The sequence below is a fragment of the Pomacea canaliculata genome, linkage group LG11 (genome assembly GCF_003073045.1).
Source record: "Pomacea canaliculata isolate SZHN2017 linkage group LG11, ASM307304v1, whole genome shotgun sequence".
Taxonomy (NCBI): domain Eukaryota; kingdom Metazoa; phylum Mollusca; class Gastropoda; order Architaenioglossa; family Ampullariidae; genus Pomacea; species Pomacea canaliculata.
This window is the reverse complement of record NC_037600.1, coordinates 5,182,053-5,197,409: the sequence shown is the minus strand read 5'-3', so window position 1 is coordinate 5,197,409 and position 15,357 is coordinate 5,182,053. Positions and strand designations below refer to the sequence as shown.

At 37.1% G+C, this 15,357-nt stretch overlaps 1 protein-coding gene across 6 annotated transcripts in view; it reads right to left on the bottom strand.

The window, feature by feature from the left end:
* Positions 1–15,357, bottom strand: part of LOC112575392 — a 42,238-nt gene that overhangs the window by 10,746 nt on the left and 16,135 nt on the right. For 3 of the 6 annotated variants that reach the window (XM_025257229.1, XM_025257231.1, XM_025257233.1), the window contains exons 6-8: positions 1,511–1,664; positions 811–953; positions 2–140 (exon numbers count right to left, since the gene is read on the bottom strand). The exons of 1 other annotated variant lie outside the window; for it this stretch is intronic. In XM_025257229.1, the coding sequence (XP_025113014.1) occupies positions 2–140; positions 811–953; positions 1,511–1,664 (436 nt within the window). Of the gene's footprint in view, position 1; positions 141–810; positions 954–1,510; positions 1,665–1,898; positions 2,013–2,639; positions 2,736–3,315; positions 3,420–3,839; positions 3,906–7,757; positions 7,909–11,557; positions 12,922–13,071; positions 13,166–13,471; positions 13,587–13,948; positions 14,069–14,456; positions 14,612–14,789; positions 14,910–15,357 lie in introns of those variants that run through there. 2 more of the 6 variants (XM_025257227.1, XM_025257232.1) reach the window with 2 other exon arrangements.

The window sequence follows — 15,357 nt, the reverse complement described above, 5'->3', positions numbered from 1 at the left end:
CAAATCGCCGTGCTCCAGCAACCGGTCAAAGTTTGTGATGTAGAGGTTGCACTGATACAAGTCACTAACAGGTTGTGTACTGGAGGCCGACTGTACACATGGAAACGTGTTGTTCAGGGACGAGAACCTCGGCTGTGAAGCTGAAATAGTTTGTAAGAAAAAGACTGTGTGGGATCAAAGATAAAAGATGAATCATCAAAACATTTCCGGCGGATATGGTAGACGCAAGCGCCCCCAAGAGACTAGCATTATGGCGTCCGCAAATAAGAAACGAGGGGTGGGATGCTTGTAGCAATCAGCTGACCGCTACAAACGTCCAAAAAAAGTTTTATTTATTTATCTAAAAATTATCTTTTTGCTTTCCAAAAGACGAGGCAAATGATGTTGTTGATTTTGGAAGGGAAAGTGCTTCCACGTCGAGCTCATTAAAGAAATTTTCACACTGGGGAATGGAGATCTTGGGGAAAGGCGAAGGGAAAGAGGGATTGGTGGGGGATAATTCTTCTAGTTTTGACACATTGATGTTGAAACACGTATGAGATGAGATGGAATAGCACACAAAAGTATTACCATTTGCTAATAATTTTATGTTATTTTGTAATTTCTAGCAATGATTGAGGGTAATGCTTCAACTATTTAGAGCATGTGCAATACGCCCTCTCGGTGGCTGAAAGAGATGGTTGAAAATAGCAATAATGAAAAAAAGTGTTATAAATAGTCTCGATAAATAGTCACTCGAACGGTGAATTTAAAAAACGATATGCGAAATGTGAAGAAAGATTTAATCTGCGATCTACGATGCCAACTCACGATAAACGGGTCGCTTGGACAGCCAGACCTCCACCCGGCCGCTGACCACCCCGAAGCCTGTGTTACCGATGTAGTTGGGCTTGAGCGGCAGGTCCGGCATGAAGAACTGACTGCTGCAGCTCGTCTCCAGACGGTTGAAGTCTCTGAACAGAACAGAATTAGCCGCTGTGTCACAAAGCATTCAAGGACAGAACAGAGCACGTAAAGCGTAGCCTGGAAACGTCACCATAACAGTTTGAACACGTCACATGTTCTTACTTAAAAACTTTCAGGACACAGAATTCAACGCCTAATCTTTTTTGAGAAACAAGCAAAAACAAATAAAAGGTAGCCAACCTCCAAATGACCATAAAACATAATCAAATAAATCGTTTTAATTTGTAAAAGTAAAGGGTTCTTAAACATTTTTTACTTAGAAAACAGGAGATTGTCTATATACAACCTCTGACATGAAAAAGAAAGGTACGAAATATTTTTCTGAAAAAATGTACATCAGGTAATTTTACTAATATCTTTCTTAACCACAAATATATTTCTTGGTTTGTTTGGTTTTGAAGCTTTTTTGTGGTGGCAGGGATTCAAATACATTAAAAACAAATATCACGTTAGAGTCAATGAATGTTATCCATTCAGATGAGGAAGGAATTATTTAAAGAACAAGTGAGTGTGAGGAGTGAAGACTTTGAGAAGGTGGCCATACTTCTGATTGGACCACCAGAAATCCATCTCAGTCTTCTGGGTGGAGTCGGCCATGATGTAGTAGGACTCATTGGGGGACGTCGTGCCGCGCGGCCAGTTGGACATGCGCACTTGCATCTGGTAGATCTTGATGTCCGTGTTCCTGTTGTCTTCAACTACGTGGACGAAATTAAAGAAAGCTATAAAAAAAAGCTAAAGAAAGATAAGAGAATAAAAATCATGAAAAAATATTTTTTATTATTTATGTTCTTCTTTTTTACTTTTTTCCTTATTTCTTTCTAGTACATATCGTCCTTACATTTATAGCTCTAAATAGTCACTCTGACTGCGCAATAAAAAAAATTGCAAAATAAAGAGTGTTGTTGCTTGCCATGCTGGGGGAGTCTTACTTGTCAAACAGTTTTGATATTTGGTTGACGTCGTTGCAAAGCCACTGGTGCAGTCGCACCCGTCCGGTGCCACACACGTTCCCGGGTAACAAGGAGTCAGGTGAGAGCAAACACCTGTGAGGTATCGAAATAAATAAGCTCACGTCAAATCCTGATATAGAGTTGTGTCGTTCGACTAATAACCGTAGATAGAAGTAATGTCGACAAGTTTACAATACACTGCACGTATATTCGTTAATTTATCTACCAACGACATGCATGTCATGACGAATTACAATGAGATTTATATAACGCATTTTTCTACAGGGAGGCGAGCTTGATTCACTTTACAAGATTCAAAAGCTAGCAGGCAGTGATGCCGTATGACACAGAAAGCCATCACTATCAGACAATTATACCAACACACACTAAATTAAATTAAAATTAAATTGTGAGCACACATAGCGGCCACAAAGATAGAACAAAAAAGAAAGAAAGATAATGAATTTGATTTAAGAATGAATACACAGTTAGAAAAAGTTTAACTTGATAATAATTTTTAATTTGTACATTTTTTTAGGAGAAAAAATCACTGTCACAGCACACAGGCAGACATTTAGACAGATAATGCTTAGCGACAACACTAAAAAAAACCATAAAGGTCGACGGAAAATAATAAACACCAAAGAAGATTGGACTAGTGGACCACCTATACCAGGTCCAGAACCACAGAAAACATAGTTTGAGAGTACTGCCACTTACTTCCGTCACAGAACTGGCCAATGTTCTGTATCTGACACTGACAGGTGTTCGGTCTAATGCAGGTCCCACCGTTCTTGCATTGTGGAGTACAGATTGCTGAAACGGTCGCAAAATAAACGGCTTCAGAAAATCTTTAGAGTATTCTTAAGACAGCCTACGTTTAGTATGGATTTTTATTTTTTTTTTATAGTTCATATGTTATTTGTTTGTTTTCCTGTACCTCGTATGCTGTCCGTGTTTCGTTCTTGTTCTTAGGCGCTAAGAGCATACTCCTTAGGAGTGTGAGTATGCGCTTTACAAAGTTTGCATTATTTTTATTGTTATTGTTGTTATTGTTATTATATCGACTTAAATTAAAAATTACGAAAATATAATCCCTGAATAATGTTTATGAGAAATGTTTATGAGAAAACCATAGGGGTTGATAGTCTCCAGATGATGTCCCTGTCTTCACCGTCAAACACCTTCTTAAAATCCACAAAAGTTATATACAGGGAGGACTGCCATTAGATATGATGATTCAGAGGATGGTGTTATGATCAGTGCATGACCTACCCTGGCTAATCTTTGGGGGTGATCCGTTATGCCTATTGCCATTTCAGCTGTCGTGAGTAGTGTGTAGGAAAAACGTTTATTATACTTATTCGAGCTGACTAGTTAACCTTTCTGTACTCACGAATGATACAGTTCTGGTCTCCTCCATTATCTCGCCACCCGGCACAGCAGATGTTATCCATGTAGGACACCGGGTAGATAATCGTGGTGGTGGACGTGCACCACCTAATAACAGTTTCAGCGAGGAGGGGTAATTAAAGCGAGGAGGGCGGTAAGTGGAGTTGGGGAGCTAGATGAGAGGGGGCGTCAAGTGAGTGAGAGAAGAAAAGGAGGCGAGAGAACGACCGATTGCAACATTTCGACGGAAAAGCATTAAATGAGGCATAAGCAAAGAAGCTTGAGTAATGTAATCAATTGTTTTTGTTTGTTTTGTTTTGGTGGTGTTTTTCTTTGTTTTCTGTGTGGAACTGCGTAACTTTCTGCTCCTTTTTGTGTATTTATGCGTTCATAGCTGTACACATAAATATAGACTCATACCTATCTTTACAGATACAATCACGCATTCATTAACAAGTACGCACACATTTATTTCACGCACGTACAATTAAACCAATATTGAATATAAAGCAAGCTATGTGCACTTACCACAAGAAATGTGATCGACACGTACTGCGACTCGCATAGCGCACTCTAACAGTGGTGCAAACATTTCTGCCAAACAACACAACAAAAACCTTATTCTTCTAGCTGGACATGGACATCAATAATTTGTGAAGATGCATACATTTCTGTATCACATTTTATAACAGGTGAACATGTGTTCATTGTAATTATTTACCTTTTTAGTAAACGCTGGTAACGTTCCCATGAAATAAAATATCCAAAGCTTTCTGTTTCAGGAAGTAAAATCCAAAACCTCAGATCATGACAAAGCTGCACTGCTGGCTTTTTGATACCTGGCTTAGACTTGCCACCCGTTTCAACTTCCTCGTATGTTGGGGTGGCCTTTGCACACACCGTTCTCTGCATGCAGGCAAGTTGAAACGGGTGACAGATAGTTTGGTCTCTTCACAATCAGTCAACAAAGACGACTTGAAGAACCAAACGATGATTGAGGTCACTAAATAATATACATTCTAGAGAATAAAATATTTTCAGCATGGCTCAGTCAAGCGTGAAGCAGTCGTTTATGTACACCAGTCTGTATACTTATTGATAATGAAGCAGGCTTAGCATTTATTTGCCATGGATGAGTGACGCTGATAATCATTAGGGATCGATGACTTATTGTGGCGCCTAGTGTTTCATTGAGGAGAAAATATTTGCCGATTCAATGAAGTATGCGTGGTCAGCCTCCTCCATTAATCAATTTGGTAAATTGCCAACTTGGAGAAAAATCCAGGGTTTACCATCTGAAAACTTAACCAACCCTTGACGTATAATCCACAAAGCAGGCAAAGTTGATCAAGCGACCAGACTTGAATTAAAGCCTCAAAGAAAAATAAGAAACACGTATCAAACACAGAACACTTTTATTCTTCTGACCACATGGTGCTCATCAGCATATTAAACTTATAACGAAAGATAGCCTTCGTTACCGAAGGAATAAAACAAAAGTCAGTCTCGTCCTATGTTGCCTGTATGCATGTTTAACTACTCAACAAACCATTCCCAACAGGTCCTCGTACCTTGAGAAACAAAATGGCATAAAGTCTTCCCAGCTCTTTCTGGTCTTGTTTCAAAAGCTTGTGCATTTTTAAACGACAAGTGGTGGCAAAGAAAATAAAGCTTTTGCAAACGAACTGAAAGTAAGATCAAAAGGGAAATATATTTCACTCCACTGGCTGTGGCATAGGTTTTGGTTGTATATCACAGAACATTGCGAGCAATGACTCACCAGGAAGAAAATATGGTTCAGTGGGTAGGTATGGTGAATAAGTACATTTGTGCCAACCCTTTTCACACTGATAAATTAAATCACAGTTATATTTAGTTGTCCGAGTAGTTGTTCATACTATAAGGATCTGGCTGCTCGCTAACATAGGTGTCTCACTCACTCGGCATTTTTCTTGTAAAATGCAGCAGACAAACGACCCGTAATTAAAGTGCTAATGTATCACGAACGTGACCCAGTGAACATGTCCTGACAGAGATCGTCGCACCATAATTTTACAAAGTCCCCGTGCTTACCCGTTACAGGGTTGCACACAAGTGTGAATTATGTCCCTGCGTCCTGGAATAGGTGCTTCAGCGCTCAAGAAGTGATTTCTCGAAAATAGAAGAAGACCACCAAAGAAAAATACTGGTTCGTTCCTTTAAAAGAGGGGAAACATAAAGCCGAGCGATGACGTCAGAAGTGTGAGGCGTGGGAACGAATAAATGAATGAACAGATAGACGAATAAAGTAGTTTAGGAAAGAGATCCGTTTTTTCACATTCCATATTATTCTCCCAAGTGTGAACAAAGAACTGGTTACCTTACATCTGCCCACAGATAAAACTACTTCTGGTCCACATTCAGTTTTGTCCCTTAAATGCAAATGTATTTATGTACAGTCCCAATGTATGTTCTGTTGACATTTACTTCTATATATTAATCTTCGTATCTGCGTATTTTGAGAACAGAAATGGTACATTCATTCAGGTTATGGGAATTATACTGTGTACTGAGCTCAGTTGAGCTTTAAAAATCTCACTCTAATAAACCTTTAAGTATAAAGCTAGTCTCAGCTGTGTCTTTAATGTTGGTTTAGTTCGGATTTCGTAGAAAAAATATGATAGAAAATAGCCTTCGGACTAGAAAATGAGTAAAATGGTCAAGAACTACATTACCTTTAAAAAAAACTATTGAAAATGTAGAGGAGCTAATGTGTTAGCGAGTAGAGAAAAAGGAAGAATAATACTATGAGCAATATCTGTTACAAGGAAGTCCTACAGTAAATTATCTTCATGTGAGACTGGAAGGTCTAGTCATCACAGCAAGGGTCTTCGACGCCCTTGTGACGCAGCGTGCTTTTTTTCCACTTGACCCATGTTGAAGTGAACACCTGACCACTAGAGGACTGTAGGAAGTAAGCAAAGATGGAAATGGGCACTGAACTCACAAAACATTTGCCCCGAAATGCGTCGTCTGTAACGGTGTACTAAAATTTATAGACTTCCTGAGTTATAATTCTATTTAAATATTAACATTTTATGGCATAATACTAACACTCGTTTCTTGATCGCCATTTTTTCCGAATGAAGACAAAAGAATATTTTTGTTTATTAGTGGCTAATAGACGACTATATTGTTAAAACTAAATAAAAAATTTGATTTTTCAGGGTTTTTTATGTTTCTATTTTGCTTTTAGGATTTCTCCACATCAAACATTTTTTATAATAATCTTATCATAGCACTACTACAGTTTCACCACCGTATATTAATTGAACATTGTTAAAGATCGACATAAGCACGTGTGAAGTACCTAGCAGTCAGACTTCGTGCGACATGTTAAATCGTGTCTGTCTCTTCAGTTTCTATTTTTATTCCAAACAAAGCCTTTGCATTTTAAATCAAAGCACACTTATCAGCGAAAGGTGTCAGGATCAGAGGACAAGCAGACACTTAACATCTTATATGACCTACACCACGATTTACCACCCTGTCTTATTTATGGAAGAAGCAGTGTCGAAAAATAAGAAATTAAAAAAACCTGTTCTACAAGGAAGAAGATTTGACTCAACCTATACAAGAAAAGTCCCTTACAACTGGATGCAACCTCGATCTTCCGCCAAAGAAACTACCTTCAGTAATTTCGCTTCAAGACCTTTATCAATATCAGTGGGGACAGGTATTTTCCCAAGGTAAACTTCAGGTGCGGAATATAGATAGCTTCAAAACTTCGTGGGGCGTCGGTTAGATGAAGAAGTAACTTAGCAACTCAAGACTCAACAAACATTTAAGTGAGTGAGGAGAATATGGCGGGCTCGTCCCAGGCGGATTTATACATTTGCAAGCATGCCTCGCGAAATCTTTGTTGATCCTCAAATTTTGAAGCCTCGCTTACACATGAACACACATACACTGAACTGTATACTTCTTTGTCTATCAGTTGACCGAGAGCGACCTAACCCTAACTTCAACCTAGGCTTCCCGTGCATTTCTTGTTAGTTCTTTTATTTTGTACACAAAACATCCACAAACAAAAGTGTATATAAACAATAAAATCGAAAAAAATTAATCAAACAATGAAAGAAAGAAACAAAGAAAGAGAGATAGATACAGAAAAAGAGTGATAAAAAAAAAACAAAGAAAAGATCAGAAAGGAAGAAAGAAATAATGAAAGAAACAAACAAAGAAGAAAATTAGAACACAAATAAAGAACCCAAAGACGAGAAACTGAATAAATAAAAAAAAAAGAGAAAAACTAAGAAAGATAAAAGAACAACAATATAAAAGGTAAACAAACGAACAAAAAAATTAAAAAATGAACTAAAATGACTGTTAAAAAATGTGTATTTTCTGCTGTTGGTGTAAACCGCTACATAAATGAAAAAAGTCTGAAGGAAGAAAAAGTCTTACCCTGACCACGACTGCACGGCGCTGAAATAAAAACAAACAAGGAAAACCGTTAGCACACCTGGCGCTGCCATGTTGTCTTCTGCTGGTCTCGGGCTGTGGGAGGACCTTATATACCCACACCTGGGCTTCAAGAAGGAAGTTGTACAATGATAGGGTTAGTCTCCTAAGAGATTTACCCGATTCTATAAAAGTAGTGGGTGCTTTGCCAGTGGTCTGGGAGTTTGTTTGCGTTGAAGGAGGGTGTCTGTATGTGTGTGTGTGTGTGGGTTGGGGGAACATGCTTCTGTTTCTTCCATTTTGCTTGAAAGCAATGTTTGAAAAAGGAATACATTCGAGGCTCAAGGAATGTCCGTGCAAAATGCACAGCTTGACACTCTACAAACAGGATGCCTGGTCAATACTTTTTTCACAATAATTGTACAATTAAACAGCACAACGCAGATTCAGTGAGCCTTTTATATGGTCGTTACAAGACAATGACCTTTCGACTAAAACATCACTTCAAATTTTTATTTTTATTTTCTGGATAGTTGTTTATCTCATGTTGTGGTCGTATGTTTGTGTAACTGTCAGTTATACTATATACTAAGAGTATATATCTCAACTCAGGACATGCTGTTGTTTACATAGCAAAGCAAAGGAAATACAGCAACAAAATGACAAAACACCCGAAGGGGAAAAAGTAGAGAGTCTGTAAAAAGAATGCGAAAAACAAAGAAAGACAAATACAGAATTAAGCAGACAGACAGAAAAAAGAAAGAAAGCGGATGAGCTTAAGAGCATAAGAGATAAAATGTTGGCATGTACGTCGAATCTCTCATCTAAAAAAATGAGTTATCCTTGTGTCACTTCGTCTTCGTCAAGACAATAATCAGAGTTTGATCCCTAACAAGGAACTTTAAATCAGAGTAGAAAAAGTCCACATCGCAAGGCTTCACGCTGGTTGACAAAGGTTACATTAGAGATAAAGACACTGACACCCACAATCTCGCTTCTGGGTTTTACCTGCACAACTCTGCATGAAGAGGACCTCGTGTGACAGTCCCTTTACAGTTACACACGAGCCCGGTATTCACTTACAGTCATGGTCATGGCAGTTTTCATTTGCCCTTCAGACCGTAAATATCTACAGGCAGGCATTGATATTTTAATTCTTTTTTCAGCTCTTGGGTTTTTTATTGCGTCAAGCAATACAAAGACACGAATGGCAGACATCTAGAATTGCCCTAGATACTTCATTATGTCTTACGTATTGGTGACACCTGTATACGAGACACACATGCTCTACCAGGAAGTATATATGATTCCAACTGTCCTACTGCTTTGGGGGATACGTATGTGTCCTGGGCATTTTTCAAGGGAGGGTAAATAAATTTCATTGCCAGTGTGGATTTATAAAACTGTAAATTTTTATATATAAATGCTTAGTTAATGTGTTGCTAGCCCAACACCCAACCCTCCTCCTTCATCCGGGTTCGGGACCGAGTGGTTTCCAGGCGGCCCTATGCTCCACTAGAGGCGAATAGGAACAAGAAGAAGAAAAAGAATATATAAATAAGCTTGTAAGATTTAGCTGTGAATGAGACCAATAAAAGAGGTACAATTCTTTGTGAACAAATTGTATTGTATTGTATTGTATTGTATTGTATTGTATTGTATTGTATTGTATTGTATTGTATTGTATTGTATTGTATTGTATTGTATTGTATTGTATTGTATAAAATGTATTGTATTGTATTGTATTGTATTGTATTGTATTGTATTGCATTGTATTGTATTGTATTGTATTGTATTGTATTGTATTGTTTTGTATTGTATTGTATTAAGAATAATCTTGGAAAATTTTACTGTGTATGATATTATTTAAAGAGATGCAAAACCTTTCAGACATAATAAGTTCAATTATACATACACAGTGTGTGTACAGATGACGGGCAGTTGTCCCAATCAAACTACACGCCTCTTCTAGATCATCCTGATCACAGAATATACTTTACTGATGTTGTTATTATTCCCCGTGTCAGCAACAAAGGTCATATAGACAGCTGGATATGATCACTAGTTATGCAAGTGTTTTCAGCATGTGATATGCAAAACAAAAACTGAAGAGTTGGTCAGGTTGATGAAACGCTTTTGCAAGAATGTTTCTGCAAAGATGCTTGCTGCGCCAAAGTCTTTTGATCATCGCTTAAACATTCTTTGGTCAGACCTGAGTCACTCCTTTCCTACAAGATACCGGACTACTTTAAAAATAGAACATATTCACATGTTTATTTTAAAATTGATAACAAAAATTACTTAAGACAGATATGAAGCTTGGATCAATATTGTCAAACTCGGTTAAATTTTATCAAGGGCTGGTAACTTGTACATTCTCTTCTATACAAGCAACCTAACGGAGTAGAAATGAATAAATGAAAGAAACAATAATATCCCAAACTCGGGACATGAAGAAAGTGAAAAATAAAGAAAGAATATAAGAAAGAACTGAGAGAAAAAATGAACAGAAAAGAATAAAGACATTATGAATGAAAGAACAGATAAGGAAAGAAAAAAAACCAGAAAGAAACTAGAAGAAATAATCACAAAAAAAGGGAAAAGGAAAAAAAAGCAAACACAGGCACGGTCAATTGTGATCTGCGCGTGAAGACACTTTCAAGCTGGAAAATAAGGAAGAGCTAGAACAGGAAAAACTTAAAACTTTTAAAGAATCCATTAGTTTGATCGCCACGGTCTGGTGGGAACCTTTGTATTGTAATCCCTCTGTGCCGTCCTCGAAAGAAGAAGTTTGAATAGTGTGAAAGACAAGCCATTTCCCTCTTGTCGAGCTGCTCATTTAGTCTCCAGCAGCAAGAGAATCTTCTCGTTGATTGTGTCGTGACAGGGGAATTAAAATCAGCTTAAAAGAAGCTGTCTCTTTGTTTGTTAGCTTCAGTCCATGCTCAGTCCTCCTTCGAGAGACGTCAAGCTCATCTCGAAAGTCTGAAAGCCAATCGGGCCAACAGGAAGAACTCGAGAAAGTTGAGCGCAGTTCAGTGTATTTGTCACAGTATGTCACAGTGGTGATCAAGTAGAAGGGAAAAGTTGACGAATGACAAGAACTTTGGGTGAGAGTGGGTGCAGGTGTGCGACAGTGCCATTGCCATTGAAAACTGACAAAAGACTTTTTTATCTTGAAAGGAAAATTATGAATGCAATGTGTCTGTAAAATAATTTTAATTGTTTTCTATGGTGAGTAAATTTTGGTATAATATTTATTTCTTAAATTCAGATTTGTCAGTGTGATCTGTCTCATCTGAAATAACTATATAGTTGTACGTGGCAGTGGTACGAAGACACAAAGATTGTAAATGGAGTCTGTATTGTTAAACAATGTATGCTTGTTCATATTGCATGTTTTGGTGTTTGGCTATGATGGACTTCTTGACTTATTCATATTTTGTAACCAATACTTGTACTTATTTTCTTTATATTTTTTTTTGTACCTTTTGTCATTAAGAACACTTCAGAGTTAAAGTTTCCCATCGGATTAATAAAGCCAGTCATTTGTCATTTTGATTTGTTTGTAAATAACTCTTTAACTAACAAACCTGATTTCCTCAGACTCACAATCATGGCAACCAAGTGTCAGCCTCAAAATGAAAGAATCTCAGTATACTGGACACTGCCATACATCGTCTTTTCTCGTGCAGTATGTCAGTATGTTCAAGTATGTCTGTGAAATGACTTTCCATTAAAGACATTCGACACACAGGCGACTACAAGGATGTGACTGTGCAAAAAAATAGTGAACAAGGGGCTAAGCGATCAAATTTATTAATCAGTAAGAGATAAAATTTTATCCTTTTTGAGAAAGATATGTTAGTCTTAGCTAATCAGTATTTACTCAACGGTAATTACAAGTCGACCTTTATTAGTACACTGCAAGTAAGCATTTTCAATATGATAAATACAAATCAATCTTTTTACAAAGATAAACAGCTTTTGTTTGAGATTATGTATGAAATTATTCAACTCTTTTTATTTGAAAAACTACGGTAATTATGGAAGTTAGTTACATTGTGAAGAGAGCATAATTTGTGTACAATAACCATGACAGCTTTAAGCAGTAATACGACAGACTCCAGGGTTGAGTAAGTACACCAAGTCAAGTGATGCTAGGTAAGTGTTTATGCTGAAGCCTTATCTTCAAATTAAACACACGCAAGTAAAAACACGTGATCGAACACACAAGCGAATAGACATATTTTAAAACACTTTCGTTATACAGGAAAAAAATTAAAAAGCGAGGCGAGAAAAAGTAAAAAGGAGGGGAGATAAACGTATATAGTATTCATTTTTATGCTCGACATTTAAAAATAAAATAATGTAAATCTTGCCTATCTGTTAAATTATATATTTAGAAATAAGGCATTACAATGATTTTAAGTTATAATTATCTAATAAATTTTTAGTATTGAAACTAACAAAACAACATACCCTAATGTGTATACTCATATTTCTCTTGTTTGAGATCTCTAACATTTAACACAAACTAAACTGTTATATAAACTCAACTAAACCTGTTATGTTAAACCTTCAGCACTGATGAATTAATTAATGTTTATCACATTTAATGATTAAGGCGCTAAAACGTAAACCGATGTAAACGTTAAGCTGGTTATTTGTGTATATATATAATTAAAACATCACTCAGTTACTCTAAATATATATATTAAATATAAAATTTCTATTACTTCAGGTATAGTGGTAATCTAATTGATTTTTAAAGTTAAGGGGGTTTTCTGTTTAAGGAATAAATGTTCTTGTAAACATCCACACCTTAGAAAAATGTGGATTGGAATGGAACTGCTTTTAAAATATCAGGTATTGTATTTTTCTCTCTGGTGATTAGCAGTCGTTCACTTGTTTGGTATGTAAAGTCCATCAAAATTGTTGCAGGGTGTTTTCAGTTAGGGAATGCAGAACCCTTACTTAAGCTTCATGGGTTCGTGAAATACTGACAGACCGTTGTGTTCCGTTGTGTATAAGGTTTCTGGTGTGGTAGTAGATACACGATGTTATTCCGTCTTGCATCAAGTTTCATAGTATCATGTGTATGGCATTAAACGAGGGTCTGTCTGTAGGGGTCTCAATCCAGCATTTTAGCATCACCGTGTAGTGACTAAATCAGGAAAAACAAAGAGAAGAGAACATTACGCTCATGAAGAAAATGATGATGGATGATGGATGATGGATGGATTTATAGATTGATGATTGATTGGATGATGGATTGATTGGATGATGATGATGATGATGATGATGATCTACTCACACGTCATCAGCAAATCGTGGTTTGTCCAGACGGTAGCCTCCCTCCAGTGCCATCAAAACATCCTTCGTGTGCATCTCAGGGTAAGGAGTTTTACCTGGAAAGTGTTTTGTTAAATAACATTGATGGCATGTTGTTGATATTTAAAAAAGTCTGTGATAAAATGCGTTTGTTTTTAAAAGAAAAGATAGATTGTTATGATTCCTGAGACCTTGATCAATGTTATTTAATCAAAATCATCACAGTTCAATCAATTCTACCTAAAGTAGCTTAATAGAACAGCTGCGCCGTGCTAATCATATTGTTGCTCAAGGGGAATGACATCAACACGAGTAAAGAAAAATCAGAAACATCACTTTTTTTTCAAATGATTCTACTTCAGTCCGCGATCTTATTGACATACCCATGCTGAAGATTTCCCAGAGAACAATCCCATAGGACCAAACATCACTCTTCTCTGTGGCGGGCTTCCCTTGTAGTACCTCCGGTGCTGACCATTTGATAGGAAGTCTTGCTCTCTTTTGCCAACATAAATACAAAAAAGAAATTAACTTCAATCTCCAGTCACTCTCTAATGAAAATCCAACAACAATATAACCCATCTTTTGAAAATGTCCTTGTCTCGGCTTTTGCAATATTTCTCATTGATGCACTCACCAAAACACTTACATACTTATAGACTGCTAAAAATTTGTTCTTGGACTGACTCGGTATTAAGAAAACAAAAATCATATTATTTTACTCTCAAAGTTTCACAAAACTTCATTTTATCTGTCAAAATAAGAATAACTTTGTTACTTTGTGTATTCAGATCAGGTCAGAAGAAAGTGGGAAAAAGTAAGTAGCCGGTGAAGAATTATATATATCAAACATCAGTTACCGTCACTTCTCCATTTTCGCTTTGGTCACTGTTGTCCTCTGCTGGCTCCAAGCCAGCAACCTTGATGACCATGTCATCTGTCAGCAAGATGTTTCTGGCACCCAGATGATTGTGCACAATCTGAGAATGAAATTATTGTGATTTATCGCCATCGAGAAAACAATCGTATTTACTATAAACCTAGAACTAAGCGAGGGACGGAATATTTATATATATAAAGAGACAACAAAAGGCTGAAAGTGGATTTTATATTTAGTAATAGCATACATAATAACAGGTACCAGATACAACCCCTTGTATATAAAGGAGTATGTGAAGCCAAGGTTCTTCTTATTTCCGAGACCCCCAAACGTCCAGCCCTGTGTACAGGTGTCACATACAGTGTCCCAAGACGAGATCTGAACCCAGGGCCACTCACTGCAGAGGTGAGAAATGAGAGTTATAACCACTACACTACCGGGTGCTCCGAAATAAATGTGTAATAGGACTGTAGAACTCATATTATTACCCCCTTCGACGCCAGGTATTTCATGCCATTTGCGATGTCCTTCGAGAAACGGCAAAGAAGACTTTTCATGCGATCATCAAACGAGCGACTCTGTTGAACGAGCCACCGATCGAGTGGTCCCCTTCCGCAGTACTCCAAAATAATAGTCGGCCCCCCTATGGAATAAAAAAATGTTTTAAGCAACAATAAACCAAAATTTTGCCCTCATAAGATCTATAAGTATAAAGCATCTGATCGGCCTTCTTTGACAACACATTCAGAACTAAGTAATAACAAAAATAAATAAGAGGGAAAGTAAGTTAAAGAAGCTTTGTCGTGGTCATGAGTACGTACAGTCAGAATGATCGAGGACGGCACCAATGAACTTGAGGACGTGCCTGTGTTCTAACAGGTGATTGGCGAAGAAGTTAATCTTCCTAGTCATCCTCACGATGTCTTCTGTAGAGTACCCAGCTGTCACAGCAGCCACCAAGACGAACACACACACAACAACCCACAAAATACACGCACGCAGAACACAAAAAAGAAAGAAATATATTACAAAATGGCGTTCTGGACTCATATGTCAAAATGATATCCAAATTATTAGAATATTCAGTATCATGACTCAGTGATTTATTCAGAAATCATCCTCTGACACAAACCTTAAAATGAATGTCCACAACAAGGTCGTCTGATATTCATATATTTCATTTTATCTATTGAATCGAGTGAAATAGCACTTACAAACTCGTTTGAATTAAAAGTTTTAGTAACACAATACCGTGGCACACATCTAAATACAAAACGATGCCCATATCAGTAAATGTATATAAAAAGAAGAATAAAAAAACTAAAAATAAATCGCCCACCCAATCAGTCAGTCTCACTGGAACCTAAAAGCATAGAGCTTTAAACAAAC